General features: G+C 41.0%; 1 protein-coding gene across 1 annotated transcript in view; it reads left to right on the top strand.

Annotated features, from left to right (window-relative positions):
* Positions 1-18,324, top strand: part of LOC137014593 (uncharacterized) — a 67,552-nt gene that overhangs the window by 34,359 nt on the left and 14,869 nt on the right. Inside the window, exon 3 of the mRNA XM_067378972.1 lies at positions 12,619-12,672. Within this exon, the coding sequence (XP_067235073.1) occupies positions 12,619-12,672 (54 nt within the window). The remainder of the gene's footprint in view (positions 1-12,618; positions 12,673-18,324) is intronic.

Raw genomic sequence — 18,324 nt, 5'->3', positions numbered from 1 at the left:
TTTATTCATTCTTGAAGTGAACTTTTGCCGCTTTTGGGACCGCAAATACAGATTAAAGTGTTCGGGGTGTGATACAATGTTTGTGAGTTGTCAACACTGAACTACTGGAATTGCTAGATGTCTTGGCTACAATTTATTGTAAAGTCTAGCATGAAACACTGTGCTTCACACAATTTGTCTGTCTCTTTAAGATCACATCATAGAATCTGTCATTGCGTTATCTTTAAAAGATTCAAAAGTGGTTTTGTTCGATGTGTTTGATTCCTGTATTCTCCTGCGTATTTTCCAAGTAAAGACTTTGTTATTGTATTTCATGTGCAATTATTACAGCCACCAGCAACTTGTAACAATAGCAGGCTTAACATAGGAAAACGTCTTGTATTGCGAAGACATCCCCACTAACATCCTGCTGAAAGACAGTATTATGGCTGCCGTGGGAGTAATCTAGTCTAAAACAACAGATATTCTCCTTTTATCCTGTGATTTCATGCTTATCAAAGCCTGACCTCACTGCCACTCCTGGTAGAAAGAAGTTTTTTTTGTTGTTGTTTTTTTGTTTTTTTCATTCCAGATCAATGGCCTAGACCTGTGACTCCATGAAACTGTTGGTGTCAGGTGGAGCCAAGTAATTTTCTCGTAACTAAAACATCTGTGTTTTGCCACACCACCTTCAATACACATAATATGTAAGAGATAGCACATTACCAAATGAGAAAATGGCCCTTCATAAAAGACTAGCCAGAAAGCCGTTGTTGCTCGCCACTTTGAACAAGCGTAGTGAGAGGTTTTCGGGTAATTCCACTGACCTTGCGTGCCGTTCTCACTTTGACAATGCCGGGGAACATTGTGGGGCACGAGATCTTTCTCCCACAGGCAGACGGGATGTAAATGGGAGTAAATGGGTTTTTCATTTCTAAATGCCGTCTGATAATGGAAGTGGGTGGCATGTCAGATCACACACATATGAGCCTCTGTTGGAGATAAGGCCGTTTTTTACAAGAGGCGTGTGTGTGAGTGAGTGAGTGTGTGTATGTGTTATCTTCACCCCTCTGTTACCGCAATTTCTATTCTGTTCTTGAAAGACTCATTTGAATTTCCTCATCATAACAGCCCTATGATTGAACCTCAATTAATATGTTAATGTTGCTGTGCAAGCTTTTTAATTAGTATAAGATGAATCACATTGCATTTTGGGGACCTGATTATCGCTCTCAGATGCTTTGGGAATGTTATTTTGTTTTTACGTGATGCTGGTAATGGTATTGTTCAGGGTAGAATTTCCAAGCATGAAGTATTTAATTTCCTAAATAGTTATGATTTATTCCAGTGTCTGCTTCAGTAGAACCTCTTGACTGATAATGTATCATAAAATGGGTAGTTGGCTAGGTCAGAGTAATCATGTTTTAAAATCTGTTGAATTTGCTTTGAAATTGAATTTTCTTATACCAGCTTAGACACTTTATTAATTCTAATTTGAATTCAACATTATTCAAAATAGAACATAGATAATATAACAAATGTTTAAATTGAGCAATTTTATAATATAATGCACAAAATGAGCTCATTTCAAATTTGATACCTGCTACAGATCTCAAAATAATTGGGACGGGGGCATGTTTACCATGGTGTAGCATCACCTCTTCTTTTCAAAACAATTTGAAGATATCTCTGCATCGAGGTTATGAGTTTCTGGAGTTTTGGTGTTGGAATTTGGTCCCATTCTTGCCTGATATAGGTTTCCAGCTGCTGAAGAATTTGTGGTCGTCTTTGACATATTTTTCTCTATAGGTGATGTCGCGGTTCAGCTGACAATAAGAGGTAGACACAGCTGGGAATAAATATGATAAGGGGAATGAGTGACAGATGAGGGAGATCAGCTTGGGATTGTGCATACAGTGCTACCAGGCAACGCTGATTGCTCGAATCACGAGCTGTAGAAAATGACAAGACACTAACAAACAACAGAGACGAACTAGCGACACACCCTGACCCGTGACAGGTAAAAGATCTGGACTGCAGGCAAGCCAATTCAGCACCCGGAATCTTCTACGAAGAAGCCATGCTGTTGTAATAGCTGCATTATGTGGATTTGCATTGTCTTGCTGAAATACACAAGGCCTTCCCTGAAATTGACGTCATCTGGAGGGGAGCATATGTTGCTCTAAAACCTTTATATACATTTCAGCATTCAGTGCCTTCCAAAACATGCAAGCTGCCCATACCGTATGCACTTATGCACCCCCATACCATCAGAGATGCTGGCTTTTGAACTGTACGCTGATAACACACTGAAAGGTCTCCCTCCTCTTTAGCCCGGAGGACATGGCATCCAGGATTTCCAACAAGAATGTCAAATTTGGACTTGTCTGACCATAGAATACTTTTCCACTTTGAAACAGTCCAATTTAAATGAGCCTTGGCCCACAGGACGCAACAGGGCTTCTGGACCATGTTCACATATGGCTTCCTTTTTGCATGATAGAGCTTTAGTTGGCATCTACAGATGGCACGACGGATTGTGTTTACCGACAGTGGTTTCTGGAAGTATTTCTGGGCCCATTTAGTAATATCATTGACACAATCATGCCGATGAGGGATGCAGTGTCATCTGAGGGCCCGAAGACCACGGGCATCCAATAAAGGTCTTCGGTCTTGTCCCTTGCGTACAGAGATTTCTCCAGTTTCTCTGAATCTTTTGATGATGTTATGCACTGTATGATGAGATTTTCAAAGCCTTTGCAATTTGACGTTGAGGAACATTGTTTTAAAGTATTCCACAATCTTTTTATGTACTCTTTCATAGCTCTGCCCATCTTTACTTCTGAGAGACTCTGCCTCACTAAGACATCCCTTTTATAGCTAATCATATTATAGACCTGATATCAATTAACCTAATTAGTTGCTAGGTGTTCTCCCCGCTGAATCTTTTAAAAATTTCTTGCTTTTTCAGCCATTTGTTGCCCCCGTGCCAACTTTTTTGAGACCCGTAGCAGGCATCAAATTTGAAATGAGCTCATTTAGTGGATAAAAGTGTAAAATTTCTCAGTTTAAACATTTTGTTATCTATGCTATATTGTGAATAAAATATTGCCTCATGTGATTTGGAAGTCTTTCAGTTTTCATTTTATTCAAATTTAAAAAAATGTCTTCCAACATTTACCGAATTCGTGTTGTATTTATAAAGCTGTTCCTGAGCAGTAAAACCCAAAATTTTGCAGGTGCACTGCACATTTTACAGAGTACAGCTTCCTGAACCTGAGAGAGCACAACACAGGCTATATACAAAGAGCACTTACCACTATGAAACGTTCTGCTCAAGTCATGCTTAGTTGGTTTTGCTTAACTTGATCATCCGCATTTTCAAAACCTGACTCTGGCTCAAGCTGATACTGTAAAACCGACAAAAATTGTATTAACTGTGTTTACAAATGCTTACCATAACCTTGGTTCCCTGAGATAGTCAGAGATAGACCAAGGGTATGTTAGTAACCAAAAAGTTCCCTTTCAATAACAATTCACTCAACATTGTATCAGTAGACATTGTGCACAGGACTGTACCAGCCTATAAGGCAAAGAAGAGGCCCAGCATGCCTGGCCCAGGAATGAAAGCTTCGATCCAAGGGCCTTAACAAAGTGGGTGCATTGGACAGTGGTATTACTGGCAGTAGTACTTGGAGTAAAGAAAAATTTAGGCAGGTGATCCACAAGGAAGGCGCTCGGATATGTATCAGGCTTGGACCAAAAGTGCCGAAACCACCATAGATAAGCACCACCTTCCAGGGGAGTGTGATGTACATAAACAGATTTTAGTGGTGTGTAACCCTCAAGCAGACAGGACCCACACCTGTAGTGTGGGGACATCCAGGTTATAGAATCTGGCAAACATAAAGGGCGATGACCAATTGGCCTCTGCTAATAGACAGACATCACTAATAGACACCCCGCTTGACCAAGCACAGGAGGAGGCCATTCCCCTGGTGGCCTAGAGATGCATAGGCCAGCACAATCGAATCCACTATCCAAAAGGACAGTCTTTGCTTCATCAACAGCAGCCCTTTGGCGCAACCTCCGAACAGCACACAAAAAGCTATTCTGAGAGCCAGAAGTGGCTGAAGCGTTCAATATACACTCTAAGGGCCCCAAACGGGCACAGCAAGTGTAACAATTGCTCATCCGCTGAGTTGGGGAGAGCTGTCAAGGTAAACCTGTGCTCTAAGCAGAGTGGGAGCACCTTAGGCACATAACCATGCCTCATCTTAAGGATGACCTTACGGTCATTCAGTCCAAACTTGAGGCAGGATGCACTACCAGAAAGTGCCTGCAGGTCTCCATCTCCAACGCCGGCGCGTTTTGCAGGATTTTTTTTTTCATATTGCAGCAGAACAGACTTAATATGCTCCATCATTTTTTGTCATAGAGACATAAGTAATATATCAACTGAAACTATAGAATATCTTCTTTTATTTTTGTACACTTAGAGTAAAAACAAAATGTTGTGCTTTTTGCAAAATAAAAAAAACTAACATGATGTGTGATCTGTTGTCTTCCTCTGAACGAAGTCCAATCTGATAGTTCTCAGAAAATGAACTGTAACTTAGTGAATACTAATCACAAAAAAATTAGACTTATGTCTAAAGAAACGTTGAAATTTCAGGTTTTAAATCGTGTAAGTTAAAATCTGGAAAAAAAAATTCTGTGTTTTTATGTAAACTGTATGAAAAGAGACACATGTCAGACGCCTGTGATTTAGCTCATTATCCGCTAATGTGGCCATGCCCACGGAGCCAGCACTATTCAGATGCAAATTCTGAGGCAATACATGTATACATTGTCGCAATTGTGTATTTATTATCTTCAAAAGTGTTTATCTGTATGGTAAAGCCATGGTTAGCGACCTCTGGAAGACATGCCGTTAGTTCCTGGAATGTCCTGTTCTTCTTTAGATTAATTTGTGGACTAAATGTGCACAGAGCGCCCTCCGGCTGCAAGTATGAATTGAAAACACAGTATCCAGTGTTCATAGTGATGACAATAAATTTTAAATATTACTCCTCTGTATAGAAAATTGTCAGCCGCAAGTCAGCCGACTTTAGCGGCTTGAACGGGATGGTGGATACGTCCCAATATCATCAACAATATGGGGGCAAGGCAGGTTAAGCCTTCGGGTCTCTCTGTTGTGACCACTTTCCTGGAAACCAGCCCTAAATCTACTCCCATTTGGTACAATTGCCCTCCAGTGTTCCAGAGTCTTGACACAACCGTGGATCACCCTGAGGCTCAAGCATCCTGATCACTAAGCATGGGGCAGGACACAGGCTTTCAGTCAGTACTAAAGTGGTTTGCATATGCAGCAGACCAAGCGGAAGGACTGAGGAGGCTATTGCCATAAGAAACAGGAACCTCTGAAATGTCTTAAGGGGACAAAGACCACTGGCTTTGAATGATACAGCGATTCTCTGAATTTTCAACAAGCACTCCGGCGACAGCCAGGCCCGCATCTGGGCCAAGTCGAATACCAGACCCAGGAAGGATATTCGCAGGCTGGGTGAAAGCGAGCTTTTTGCCAGGATGATTCTGAACCCCAGAAGCTCTAACTGGCTGAAGAGCAGAAACCTGTGCACACATGGCTCGTCAATGAGTTCAGTCATTACTAGGGAGTTATCATGCTTATCACTTCAGAATTCTGTTCCAAATAATTAGTAATTCTTTCTGAAGGATTTGGTAATACTTACGTAATTGTTCTGTTTTCATGTTTTATGGGGACAGGGTTTCCCCTAAACCTACCCCTAAACCGTCACATTTTTAGATTTTCAAAAAACACCACTTAGCATGATTTATAAGCTGTTTTCCTCATGGAGACCACAAGGACAAGGAGTTCAGATATTGCCATCTTTATTGGGAATTTTTGTCCCCATTATGTGGGGCATATCTGACACCCCCCCCCCCCCCCACACACACACACACATATGCATATCCCTTCAGTGACTTCCCTTTTATCCATCCTCCCATCTTTCTCCCTCCCCCATTCCTCTGTCTGATTTTGTCCACTGCTATTATTTCCATCTCAGTAATCTGTTGAGGTACATTTAGTTTTCCGAGCGAGTTATTGAATCATAACTGTGATTTTAACAGAGTAATTAAAGTTTAATGTGGCCCTGATGAGCTACTCCTTCAGGAAATGTTGTGATATTAAATTATTTATGACTAGAGGGTCTCTGTACCATATGTAAATCATTTAGATATGTAAATGGCCCGCTAAATCTCATAGATTATGAATAAAAATGTACTATTCCCATGTTTAGCTCTGGGCTTTTAATCATGGAATTACTTTTCTTTTTGTTCATGCCTGAAGACATATTAATCATACTGTAAGCTAGAAACACTGTACAAGGTAAGACACCTTGTATTATATGTACATATACAGTTCAAAAGACAAGTTTTATATTTTGTATGCTGACATTGACACTGCACTCTTAGGCCTGCCTAAAACATGATATGTGAAAAAAGATGTGCAAAACATCTTTCATAATACAAAACAAATACATGTTGTATTTCCATTAATGCCACAAGGGTCACTATCATTGTTTGTTATCATCAAATTATTGTTATCATTTGTTATCTGTCTCATGTTTTCCATTAAGGCAGAGTTCATGTTAATGGCTGCTAAGCAATGTAGCTAATGGGTGCATTAATGTAAGTATGGTCACAGGTGTGTTTATTGACATTTTACAATAACTTTGAATGTGGTTCATCCAACACATTTTCTTACATTCATACAAAAATTTCAAACTATTTTGATTTGTTATGAATTCATACATTCATTTGTGCATTTTTCATATGATCTGCTTTCGCCCCACTGAGGGGCAGGTATAGGGATGGGGTTGGGAATTGTCACGGTCACCAGTTCCAGCACTACGTTTCCCAGCATCCCTTCTGTCCTGCACCTGCACGTCATCATTTTCACCCACACCTAAAATCACTCATCATGATTATCACTCATCTGGACTCCCTTTATAAACAGTCACCTTGCTCACTAGTGTAGTCAATTATCTTACGTTGTTAGTGTGTGTATCCTGTAGTGGTTCAATGGATCACAAAACTCACGGTTTGGTTCGGATCACATCACGGTTATGAAGTCACGGATCGGATCATTTTTCGGATCAGCACAAAAATAAATAAATAAAAAATAATAATAATAATTGGGTAGTGGGCGGTAATTTAACTTTGCATTTATTACTTAGCCCACTTTAACTACTCCGATACGACAGCAGAAACTACTAGCCTAACTAATACATTATTAAAGGCAAGTAAACAGACTGTAAAAAGAACAAATACAAGCATAGATAAATACAACATAATGTTACAAATAAAGTATAAGGTCTAACTGTAGTATTAATTTTCGTGTACAGAAATGTATTAAATGTAAAATGACACTGTTAACTGTGTAAATTAAATATAGATTAATCTTTGTTAAAGCTGTGCTTTGTTGTTTGATTTTCATGACAGACAACAGCAGGTATAGGCATAGGTTGCTGTCACTTTAAGAGCAAGACCCCATGCACGCACTCATCCGATAGATACACAATAGAATTCTCACCTCATTCAATTAAGACATAACCGAATGTGTTTACGAGAATACTTGCCGAGAGGGGTATTTTGACTGGCATAATGTGTGCATGTGTCCATCCAAGTGCATTGAGGACTCGAAAGAGAAATCAATTTGGAGTTCGCAAGCTATCTGAAATGCGCCTCTCTGTGTGTGCGCACGAGCCTTGTATGTATGTGAGTCTGTGCGCACCGATAACAGAGCTGCGTGAGATACCGAATTAAATCCTCTTTTAGCGCTGGAATGGTTTTATATCTATTTAATGCATAAACTAGCAAGACAAAACACTTTCAAATTATAACCTTTCACTCATTTGCAGTTAAACTTGCAATTGATCCGCAAATCACATGCGTCCCGAACCGTGGGGCTTGGTCCGTACGGATCACAGATCAACAACGATCTGTTTAACCACTAGTATCCTGTATTCCTGTATGTTCCATTGAATTGCCTAGTAAAGTCTTGCTCTTAACTTATATTCCTTGCCGTGAGTGTTCCTACACAGCTACTTGTAACAGAATAACGGACCGCCCTAATGGGTGAATGGGCCAAATTCATCGATGTGGCTCGGGAGAGCCATGATTTTTTATTTTTTTTTTCTTCACTTCCCAGTTTTTTCTCCTTGCCACCAACAGCCAGCTGGAGGATGATGACTTGAAGAAATGATTCCAGATCGGGGCTAACTACCACGGACCCTGCAAACTCCCAGATACCACCGGCTTGAACTGGAAGGAAGCCCTACTGATGTGCTTGGAGTTCAAGAGGCCCGATCCAGAACCCTGCCGAACCCAGTTCCCAACCTGAGACCCACCGCAGATGGAGATGACGACCCTGCCGTGACGTCAGAGCCCGCGCCAGGAGGAGCGACCGAGCTGAGGTACCTGAGGTATTTCCAGCAGAGGAGAAGTTTGAGTTCGAGTCCAGCGTCGAGGGAGTAGGTGTTGGAGACGACGAGCAGGACCAAAGCCCCGCCCACTCGCCTGTCACTGAGAGTGAGTCCACCGACAACAATGCCACTTCCCAGCTGTTTGAAAACTTTATATTGGACTCTTCAATTCCTACCAGCCTCTCTCTGCCACATCCTTTACTGGAATTATCTACAGAATCTACAGAATCTCCATCTCTGCCTTCTTCCCTGACCCCAACCAAGTCTGCTGTCCTGTCCGAGCTGTCACCCATCAGTCCCGCTACACCACCATCACCTCCTCTCAGTGACGTGGTTACATCGCGGGACTACTGTGAGCCATCTCCTCCGGGGCTTGAGGATCCCGTGTCTCCGCCTCCAGCATCTGTTCTCGTCTCTCCTCCTCGATCCGTCGCCCTTCACCTATGCTCCCACCTCCCTAGTCGTCTGCTGAGACCTTCGAGCCCTCGGCTTCGCGGAGCTTCCTCGGACCGTCGGCTTCACCTGGGTTGGATGTCACATCGCTAACGCAACGGAGTTCCAGGCCGTCCGTTGCTCTCCAGCCCTCCACCCCTACTGCTCCAGCTAGCTCCGCCCTCCCTCAGGCTCCGCCGCTGCCCTCGGTTGCTCCAGCTACACCTCAGCCCTCAGGATCCCTGCATCTTCCTTGGATGGTCGTCGCTGTGGCTCCATCTGCCTTCCGTCTACGCCGTGGGTTCCTCTCCCATCGCCGCCGTGGCTCACCACCATGGCTCCTCCCTTCAGTGTCGCCGCCGATGTCCATCATCCTGGTTGGGGACTGGGCCTCCATCCGGCTCATCCTCCAGCTTCACCGCCCTCCTCCTTCAACCCCCTCCGGCCCTCCCCTTTGGATATTCCTCTTTGGTGCGAGGACGCGCCTTGCCGGAGGGGGGAAGTACTGTCACAGTCACAAGTTCCAGCACTACGTTTCCAAGCATCCCTTCTGTCCTGCACCTGCACGTCATCATCATCACCCGCACCTGAAGTCACTCATCATGATTATCACTCAACTGGATTCCCTTTATTAACAGTCACCTTGCTCACTTGTGTTGTCTGTTATCTTACGTTGTTAGTGTGTGTATCCTGTATTCCTGTATGTTCCATTGAATTGCCTAGTCGTGAGTGTTCCTACACAGCTACCTGTAACAGGAATGAAGCTTCATACTTAATTACTTGTACTTCATACAAATTGTACACTTTCATATGAATCACGTTACATAAATTTGTGTGAACTTGCATATTCGTGAAATAGCTATGTTTTCTCATGACAATGGGTTCAGCTCATCCAATTTAGAATTTAGAGTAAGAAATACAAAGTTATGGTATGAAACTGTAGATGGCGCAGGCTGATAAAGGAAACTCAGTCTGCTTGCAGTCACATTGTTTTCTATAGGGCACAGCTGATTGATTCCTGCTGTATCAGTACCTAATGAGCTCACTGATCAACCTTTAAATACTGGTCAGCATTTGCTGTAGGAGGTGCAGCGTACTTTCAGAAACCCTCCACCTTCCCTAACTCCACCTGTATAGATCGACTACGGGTATATTGTGTAGGCTATATATATATAGATGTCTTGCTTGCTCACAGCAGTGTGTCGTGTATGTATTGGCAGTAGCAGGTCCTGTACTTGTTCTGCTGCAGCAGCAGCAGCAGCACTAAACAACAACAGCAGCAATAACTGCAGCAGCAGTGTAGCAGATCTATTCCACCAAGTCCAAACATCAACATTGTCATATCCATTACCATGCCAAACACGAGTTGTCATGACAGAACTATCCTGTTTAAAAGTGCAGACCTCATACAAACTGAATTAAGATAAACATTTAAAAGAAGAAAAAAAAAAAAAAGAAAGAAAAAAATATGAATATTGAAAGAGTCATAGCTTTCACTTTTACATTTTTTTTTTCAAATGAAGTGGAGTCTGTTTTAAATTCAGTGAGGACTCTCCTGCCTGACAGTACAGCAGTGTGAAACTGCAGGCCTTTCTAGCTGTCAGAGCCCCACATTTCACTGCTGTTTGACAGGAGAAAGAGAGATAGACTGGTTGTTTGTGTGGAAAAAGACAGAAAGACTTTGTGCTAAAATATGGCCATTTTGTTCATGGGTAGATGCACATTATTTATTCAGATTATTATTATTATTATTATTATTCTGATCTAATTCTTTTACATCCTACTGGAAATGGAGGTATGGATGCATGTGAAATGTAGAAATAAAAAAGTGGCACTTTCTATTAGGTGTCTCTTTAACTATTATGCACTTATAAACAAACAAACAAAAAAAATTGGAACAAAGCACTTATTGTGCTAATGTTGTATTGCAAAACGTGCTGCTGTTGAGGCGGGATATGGGTAAGGTTAGGGACAGGTTTAGTGGTATGGATAGTTTTAAAGATGTAATTACAGAAGTTAATTATATGCAGGTATTTTTTAATATAAGTACAATTTAAAAACAAAGTGCATTGTGTCAAATGATTAATTTAAATGTTAGAAAATAGAAGTTACAGACTTAAAGGGTTAGTTCACATAAAAAATGAAAATTCTGTCATTTATTGCTCACCCTCATGCCGTTTCACATCCGTAAGACCTTCTTTAATCTTCAGAATGCAAATTGAGATATTTTTGTTGAAATACGATGGCTCTGTGAGGCCTGCATAGGGAGCAATGACATTTCCTCTCTCAAGATCCATAAAGGTACTAAAAACATATTTAAATCAGTTCATGCGAGTACAGTGGTTCAATATTAATATTATAAAGCGACAAGAATATTTTTGGTGCGCCAAAAAATAAATAAATAATGACTTATATAGTGATGGCAAATTTCAAAACACTGCTTCATGAAGCTTCGGAGCGTTATGAATCAGCGTGTGGAATCAGCTGTTCCGAGTGTCAAAGTCACGTGATTTCAGCAGTTTGGCGGTTTGACACGCGATCCAAATCATGATTCGACACACTGATTTAAAACGCTCCAAATCTTCCTGAAGCAGTTTTTTGAAATCGGTCATCACTAAATAAGTCATTATTTTGTTTTTTTTGCGCGCCAAAAATATTCTCATTGCTTTATAATATTAATATTGAACCACTGTACTCACATGAACTGATTTAAATATGTTTTTAGTACCTTTATGGATCTCGAGAGAGGAAATGTCATTGCTGAATATGGAGGCCTCACTTAATCATCAGATTTCAACAAAAATATCTTAATATGTGTTCTGAAGATGAACTAAGGTTTACGGGTGTGGAACGGCATGAGGGTGAGTAATAAATGACATTATTTTTTTGGGGGTTAACTAACCCTTTAATATAAAGTGTGACCCAAATTAGTACTATGGTTTTTGTTCAAGTCTCTAATATTGAGTATGTACATATTATATAGTATATTACATATTGTACATAGTATTATTTTACTAACAATCATAAATGTTTGACTCTGTCATAGTGATATTGAACAATAATATTGAATACTGAATAAAGGAACTTATATGTGTGTTTGAGAGGGTAAAATCCCTTGTTCCACTATCCTCCTGTGACTGCTCATCTGCCATTTAACTCACATTTCCTGTAGGGTCTGAATGTCTATCATAACATCAGGAGGCAGCACATAATGAGACACAGAAAGATGAGCACTTGAGTGGCATCATATAGGTTGTACAAGCATGAAATTATCTTTGCCATTTTCTTACCTGAACTCCACTTATAATATTATTCAAGGTTCGTCTACCAAACACAGTCACAATACTTGTATTATGATTGAATTATGTTTCATTACAATTTTCCAGCCTGAACTTTACAATCAGTCTTTCCAACTGCACCTTTAAAATGTGAATGTGGATGGTCATATGTTAATGAGCTCATGGTTTTGATATCATAATCATGAATATTGCAGAATGAGTAATTTCTAACAGTTTAATTTTAATAGATTCTCTACATAGATGTTACTCTTTGGCACACAATACATCTATAATACTTCAAGCAAATAAAAAAATAAAATCATGTTTTTCATTTTCTGGCCCCTTTAAAATATTACATTGATTGCTAGGTACAGTAATATAGTTGTTCTGAGTTAACTGTGTTTTCATGTGTTGTACAGAGTGATGAAGGACCTGAGGAAGACACTCGGAGCATCACAGCATCTTCAGTTATGGTATGTCAATTTCTCAACCCAGTCTCATTAGAAAAATGTACCTGCGGGAACGTTTTCGCAAGTTGCAAAATACGTACCAATATGTAGGCTACACATCACTGCAGTTTCAATGTGAAATGTCCACTGAGTGGCACTAAATGCTTGTTAATTTTTTTTGACAAATGTAAATATAGTACGTTTTTTGAATGTGGGTCTTTATACGAAGCATCTGATTTGAAATTTGCGCTCCTTTGTGTTTAAAAGTAATGTACCACCAACACTACACCTAAACCTACCCGATAGTGTTAACAAAAGCAAATGTGACATGAAAAACAGCTGTAATCATGCCGTTTTAGCTTGATTAGATCTCTCTTTGAGCTCTTTTACTGTGACTCGCCGTTCACGTGATTCGTACCCAAGGCTTTCTCTGTATCTCTGTATCAGGTGATCTACCGAGCAAGCTTGTTATGTGAGGAAAACGAAGCATATGGAGCTGGTTAAGCGATGCAAAGTCCAAAATATATTTGTTTACAAATCGTACACTTTGGTAAAAAAGCGTTTTGAAGTCATAACATAATATTGTGCAAAGAGACGTGAAAACAGGTCTTTATTAATCCATAACCTGACTTCGTAATCGTAACTGTGTATGAAAACGATTAAAAGCGCTTGCCGTTTTACTGCCATTTTATATCTATGCATTGGTACGTATTTTGGCGACTCGCGACTCCAACTCAAACCATTTCCTTGCAAAGTATACAAACAGTCTTCTCCCAGAATAGCATGCAGGCAGTTGAAGGACAGCCCCCTCAGTGAATGCTTGCATTTTTTAATTATCGTGGAGGTGACACCTCTTCCCTGAGCATCTCTCACCTGAGCTGTAAACAGGGCTGTGAACTTTGCCGTCAGTGGCGCGACCCTGAGTGTCATTGATGAAGGAAAAACCTCATTAATACACACTCAGCAAGAGACAACACAAACAGCCAACAGAGAAACCCTTAACATACCAATATAGCTCATTTCTGATGTGTTTTTACAGCTCTTCAGAAAGACACTGTTTCATGTTATGACAATCATACAGAAATGTCAGGCATGTGTTATATTACTGATTGTCATACTGTTTCCACTTTTGTGATGTTATTGTGTGTTGGTTATAGAAAACATTGGAGTGTTTACACATTCAATGAATAGTAATCATGCAAATTCTGTCATCTTTTACTCTCTCACTGAAAGAAAAAAATCTGTGCAAAATATTCAGCTTTGTGAATATTCCCTAACCCTAACCCAAAAACACAACACAATGTGTAGTTCAAAATATGGGTAAACACCTGTGAAAAACATCTCAAGTTATGACTGTAACCATGGTTTCCTGAAAAAGGAACAAGACGCTGTGTGATTGCTTCTTATATCACGTGTGTAATCAGTCCAATGGCATGGTGGGACATCAGCCTGTGATGTTATGACCAGGAAGCTATAAAGTGCACCCGGACCAAACAATGTCAGCTTTTGATTGGCCAAAGCAAGTCAGCCAAAGTGGCTCCCTGATACCTGCAAAATGTATACAATATAATTACCCTACTATATAAATGAAAGAGAACGCAAAAGCATTGAAAAAAAAAAAAAAAAAAAAAAAAAAAAAAAATATATATATATATATATATATATAGATTTATATATATATTTATTTTTTTTTTTTTTTTTCATCACAATATCCCTTCAGAGACTCTGTAGAATGTATCATTTCCTTCCTGAACATAGTATTCGGCTTTTGGCACATCCCAAGTAGAAAAGCTTTCACTTTGCAAGGTGCGAACTCCAAACATGAAGGGGCAACCAACAGGGCCTAAAAGTCTCCTACTCTCTTTAGAGACATAATAGCCTGCAGAAAAAACAGTTTTCAAAGTTAGAAATTTCTCTGCAACAGTTTCAGTGGGTTTAAAGGGAGCTGTCAACAGACCTTACAGAACAATGGCCAGACCCACAGTTTCCACAATTTCGGGCAGGGATGTGCCCCCTGCCTGAAACAGAAGGTCCCTCCTGATGGGAATCTCCCACTGAGAACTGTAGAGGTTAGACATGGCTACTAACATTAGATGGACACCGTCCCAGCAGAACCTCTCTAGAACTTCAGGGAGCAGAACGATCGGGGGACAGGCGGAAAGGTGTACAGATGTCTGCACCATGGCAACCCTAGTGGAGCTGGATGCATGAGGGAGAACCAGAGTGGGCAGTGGGTAGTTTCTTGAGGGAAGCATCTGTCATAAGTGCCTTGCAGTGACAAGGCACCCCCAACAGGGGACCCTGGGACAAGAACCAAGGCTTCTTCCACATCACCAATGTACGAAGGCACTTGTGCAGAACCTTGTTCATGCAAAACGAGTTGCCCCTCAGAGAAAATCCCTTGCTCCCGAGCTCAGATGAGAACTGAACCGAATACTGTAGTCTGCCAGAATCGCTGAAACGAGAAGTTTCCACACTGCCAGATGGTCTACTAAAGGATACCTCTCTAGACTGGTCTCTGGTGTATTTTGAGTAGTCAGCTTGGTGCCCTGAAGTGGGTGACCAGTAGGGAACAACCGAACTGGCTTCTCTAAAGCCCTCGGGGGCGAGTGTTCCAGTGCCACAATGTCTTCGGGTGGACACTGAGACCTGAACTCGCTGGAAACTACTGCACCCCAAAGAACCAGAGGTGGTGGGGTTGGTCCCCTGAGAGCACAGAGGAAAAGCGGGTGATGTATGATGATGTGTAAGCCACATCCCTCCGGAGGGACCTGCCCTCAGAGGCCTGTCACCACTAACATCAGGATCACTTAACCGAAGCCTTTTTGGAAATAATGACATCAGCAGATCTGCCCTACCCCTTAAAGGCTTCAGCTGAGAGTCCCACCCTGACCCCTGTTCTATTTGCAGGGGGCTTAGGAGGCGACACTCTCTGTTTCTGCTGTGCCCTATACGAGGAGCTCATAGACAGCTGGTACTGCTTATGCCCAACAGCCCCTGAGGCCTGAACTCAGCGAGGGAGATACCTCTGAGATGCCGCAGCTTGCTTCTTTGCCTCCTGAAACCTCTCATTTACTGAGATGACTGAGTTTCAGAACAGTCCAGGAGAGGAAAGCTGAGCCATTTATCTTTCTCTTTCATCCCAGATAGATTTAACCAAATATCCACAGAGACAAAATCTGTGGGCTGGTGCAGTTTTTTTAATAGCGTCTGGGCCCAGCCCTCACCGTCATCCAAATCTCAGGTCAGTTGGTATATCTGCAAGATTGACATAGTATGCAGACATGCATCAGCCTGCTTCCATATACGCTTTACCCACCAAGGCCAAAGTTGTTCTGCAAAGTTGTTGGGGCCTTTAGGGATGATGCCGACTCAGGGGAGAGATTGCTCGCAAGTGTCTCTTCTACCGTAGGCATCACCCGATATCCATGTTCCTTCAACCCCATAATCGATGAGTAATTCAAAACATGGGTGTTGAAGACATTGATGGAAAATGGACTGGGCAGGCCTCATAAGCTGGGGAGTGAGGTGGTGGAAATGGATAACTGCAGCACTGGGCCTTCACTTGGGGGCGGAAGAAACCGCTGAGCATGCTTCTGACCCCTGAGAGAAGATCTAGTGGGTGAGGGCTGAGAAAAGGCAGAGCCCATCTCCAACCCCTCCTCTAGGTCAATCTGCGATCCCTACGATCTAAGCCACCACTCTCGGCAGAAGCGGGACCCAAACCGCAAGGACTGTGTGCCTGGGGGCCCTCCTCAAAGAGCACCTGGCAGGAGCAGAGCGTTCTTAGTGGTAACCACTTACAATGAGCAAAGTCTGCCCCCTCCTGAGCTGACCATGTATGCTCCACTCCCAAACAAACAACACATAAATTGCTGTTTGCTTGCCATTTAACTTTTCTTTTTTTTTCTTTCTTTTTTTAAATATATGCTTCCTCTAGGAATTACAACACCATATAGGAAATTTTGAACACAGAGTGCTTGCTGAAGTCACAGAAGCTGACATTGTTTGGCCTGGGTCCAGGTCCATAGGCTATGGGATGAAGTCCCACCATGCCCCTGGACTGATTACACACATGCTTCAAGAAGCAATCACGCAGAAGTGTTTCCATAGCATCACAACTTCCAAAACAGTGCAAGTTCCCTTGAAAGGGAATTAATACAGAATATTCCTTCATATTAATACAGTACATTAGGCCTTATTTTTATGGACTTTCCTAAATGTGATGCACTTGTGAGAATGCAAAAAGCGATGTTCAAAATAATGTGAAAATAAAACTCAGTCTTACATTGGCCTGGGCATGTCAAACTCCAAAAACCAAGCAAAAAAGCATTGTAAAAGCACAATAGAAGTAGCCCATATGACTTGTGTGCTATATTATACATCTTCAGAGGCCACAGAAACTGACCAAATTCATCATTTGCTATTGGCATTGTATTTGCTATTGGCAGGTATCAATTTTCCTTCATGCATTTGCACATATTATAACATCAAATTTGCTATTTTTATATTTTTAGTTTGTCTCAATTGATGTCAGTGGTCATTGGTTCTTTCATGTCATCAATAATTGTGCGTACAATAATCGTAGAAGTCGTAACTAAAATGCCAGGTGCTTTCAAGTCAATTTGGTTGGACCAATACGGTTCTTTTCTACAAACAATTTTTTTAAATCTACTTATACAGAATGCTTTTTTATTGTTCTTGCTTTTTTATGCTTTTATTCAATTTATGAAAGGGCTGTAAATTGAATCGCTATATCATAATTGTATAATACTAAAATTAGCTACTTGTATTGTAAATGAAAAAAAAAAAACATTCAATTCAACAAATTTACTGTTTATTTTAGATCATGGTGGTTTGAAATTACGTGAAGGTGAGTAAAATATGATAATTTTCATTTTTAGTGAACTATTTGTTTAAAGTCCAAAGTATACTTTGCTGTTCACACATACTCGAAGGAATGCGTACAGTGCATGTGATGTAAATTTCATTATCAGTATTATATGTTTACTGTACTTGCGCAGTCAGATTTTTCTAACCGTGGGTAGTGTGATCAGCTCGCGCATATGCCTTGAATTTTTTTGCACTAATTAGTTGGTGCACAAGGTGGCAACACTGTCTGGGTCATTGTTTCACGGTTGAAACCCGCAACGAAAGAGACAGAAGAACAACAACAAACTACTGGAGACTAAACAACAATAGACGCCTGCAATGACTAGCACTTTTGTGAGGGGTTCAAAGATGCATGCAAATTTAGTTTAAAATTGTGCAAAGACATTTTTATTGGTCAACTGCTTGTGTTCGCACAAGCTATCAAATGGACTTTGAAAGGCTATGCATTACATATTATGCACACACTATGCATTTATATCAAAACGGAAGTATACTTTGGGCTTGAGTTAACTGGCAAATCTCTGTCTACAGGCTTTCATCGTCAGGCAATACAGAAAATCAAATACAGAGCATTTATGATTTATGCCCATGAATTTTGAGACCACATAATAAACTACACCATAAACTTGCTGCTTGGAGCATTTCTTTCAAAAATGGATGTCAGAAGGCAACAGAGCCATAAACAACCAGAGACATTAATTTCAGAATAAACGAGGGGAGTTTGTCTCTTGTAAACCTTCATTTTAACTTTGCTGTAAACTTTATTGGCCGGGTACCAACTGG

Source organism: Chanodichthys erythropterus, chromosome 24 (genome assembly GCF_024489055.1).
Source record: "Chanodichthys erythropterus isolate Z2021 chromosome 24, ASM2448905v1, whole genome shotgun sequence".
Lineage (NCBI taxonomy): Eukaryota > Metazoa > Chordata > Actinopteri > Cypriniformes > Xenocyprididae > Chanodichthys > Chanodichthys erythropterus.
The sequence above is the reverse complement of the archived record's forward strand: the minus strand, read 5'-3'. Positions and strand labels throughout refer to the sequence as shown.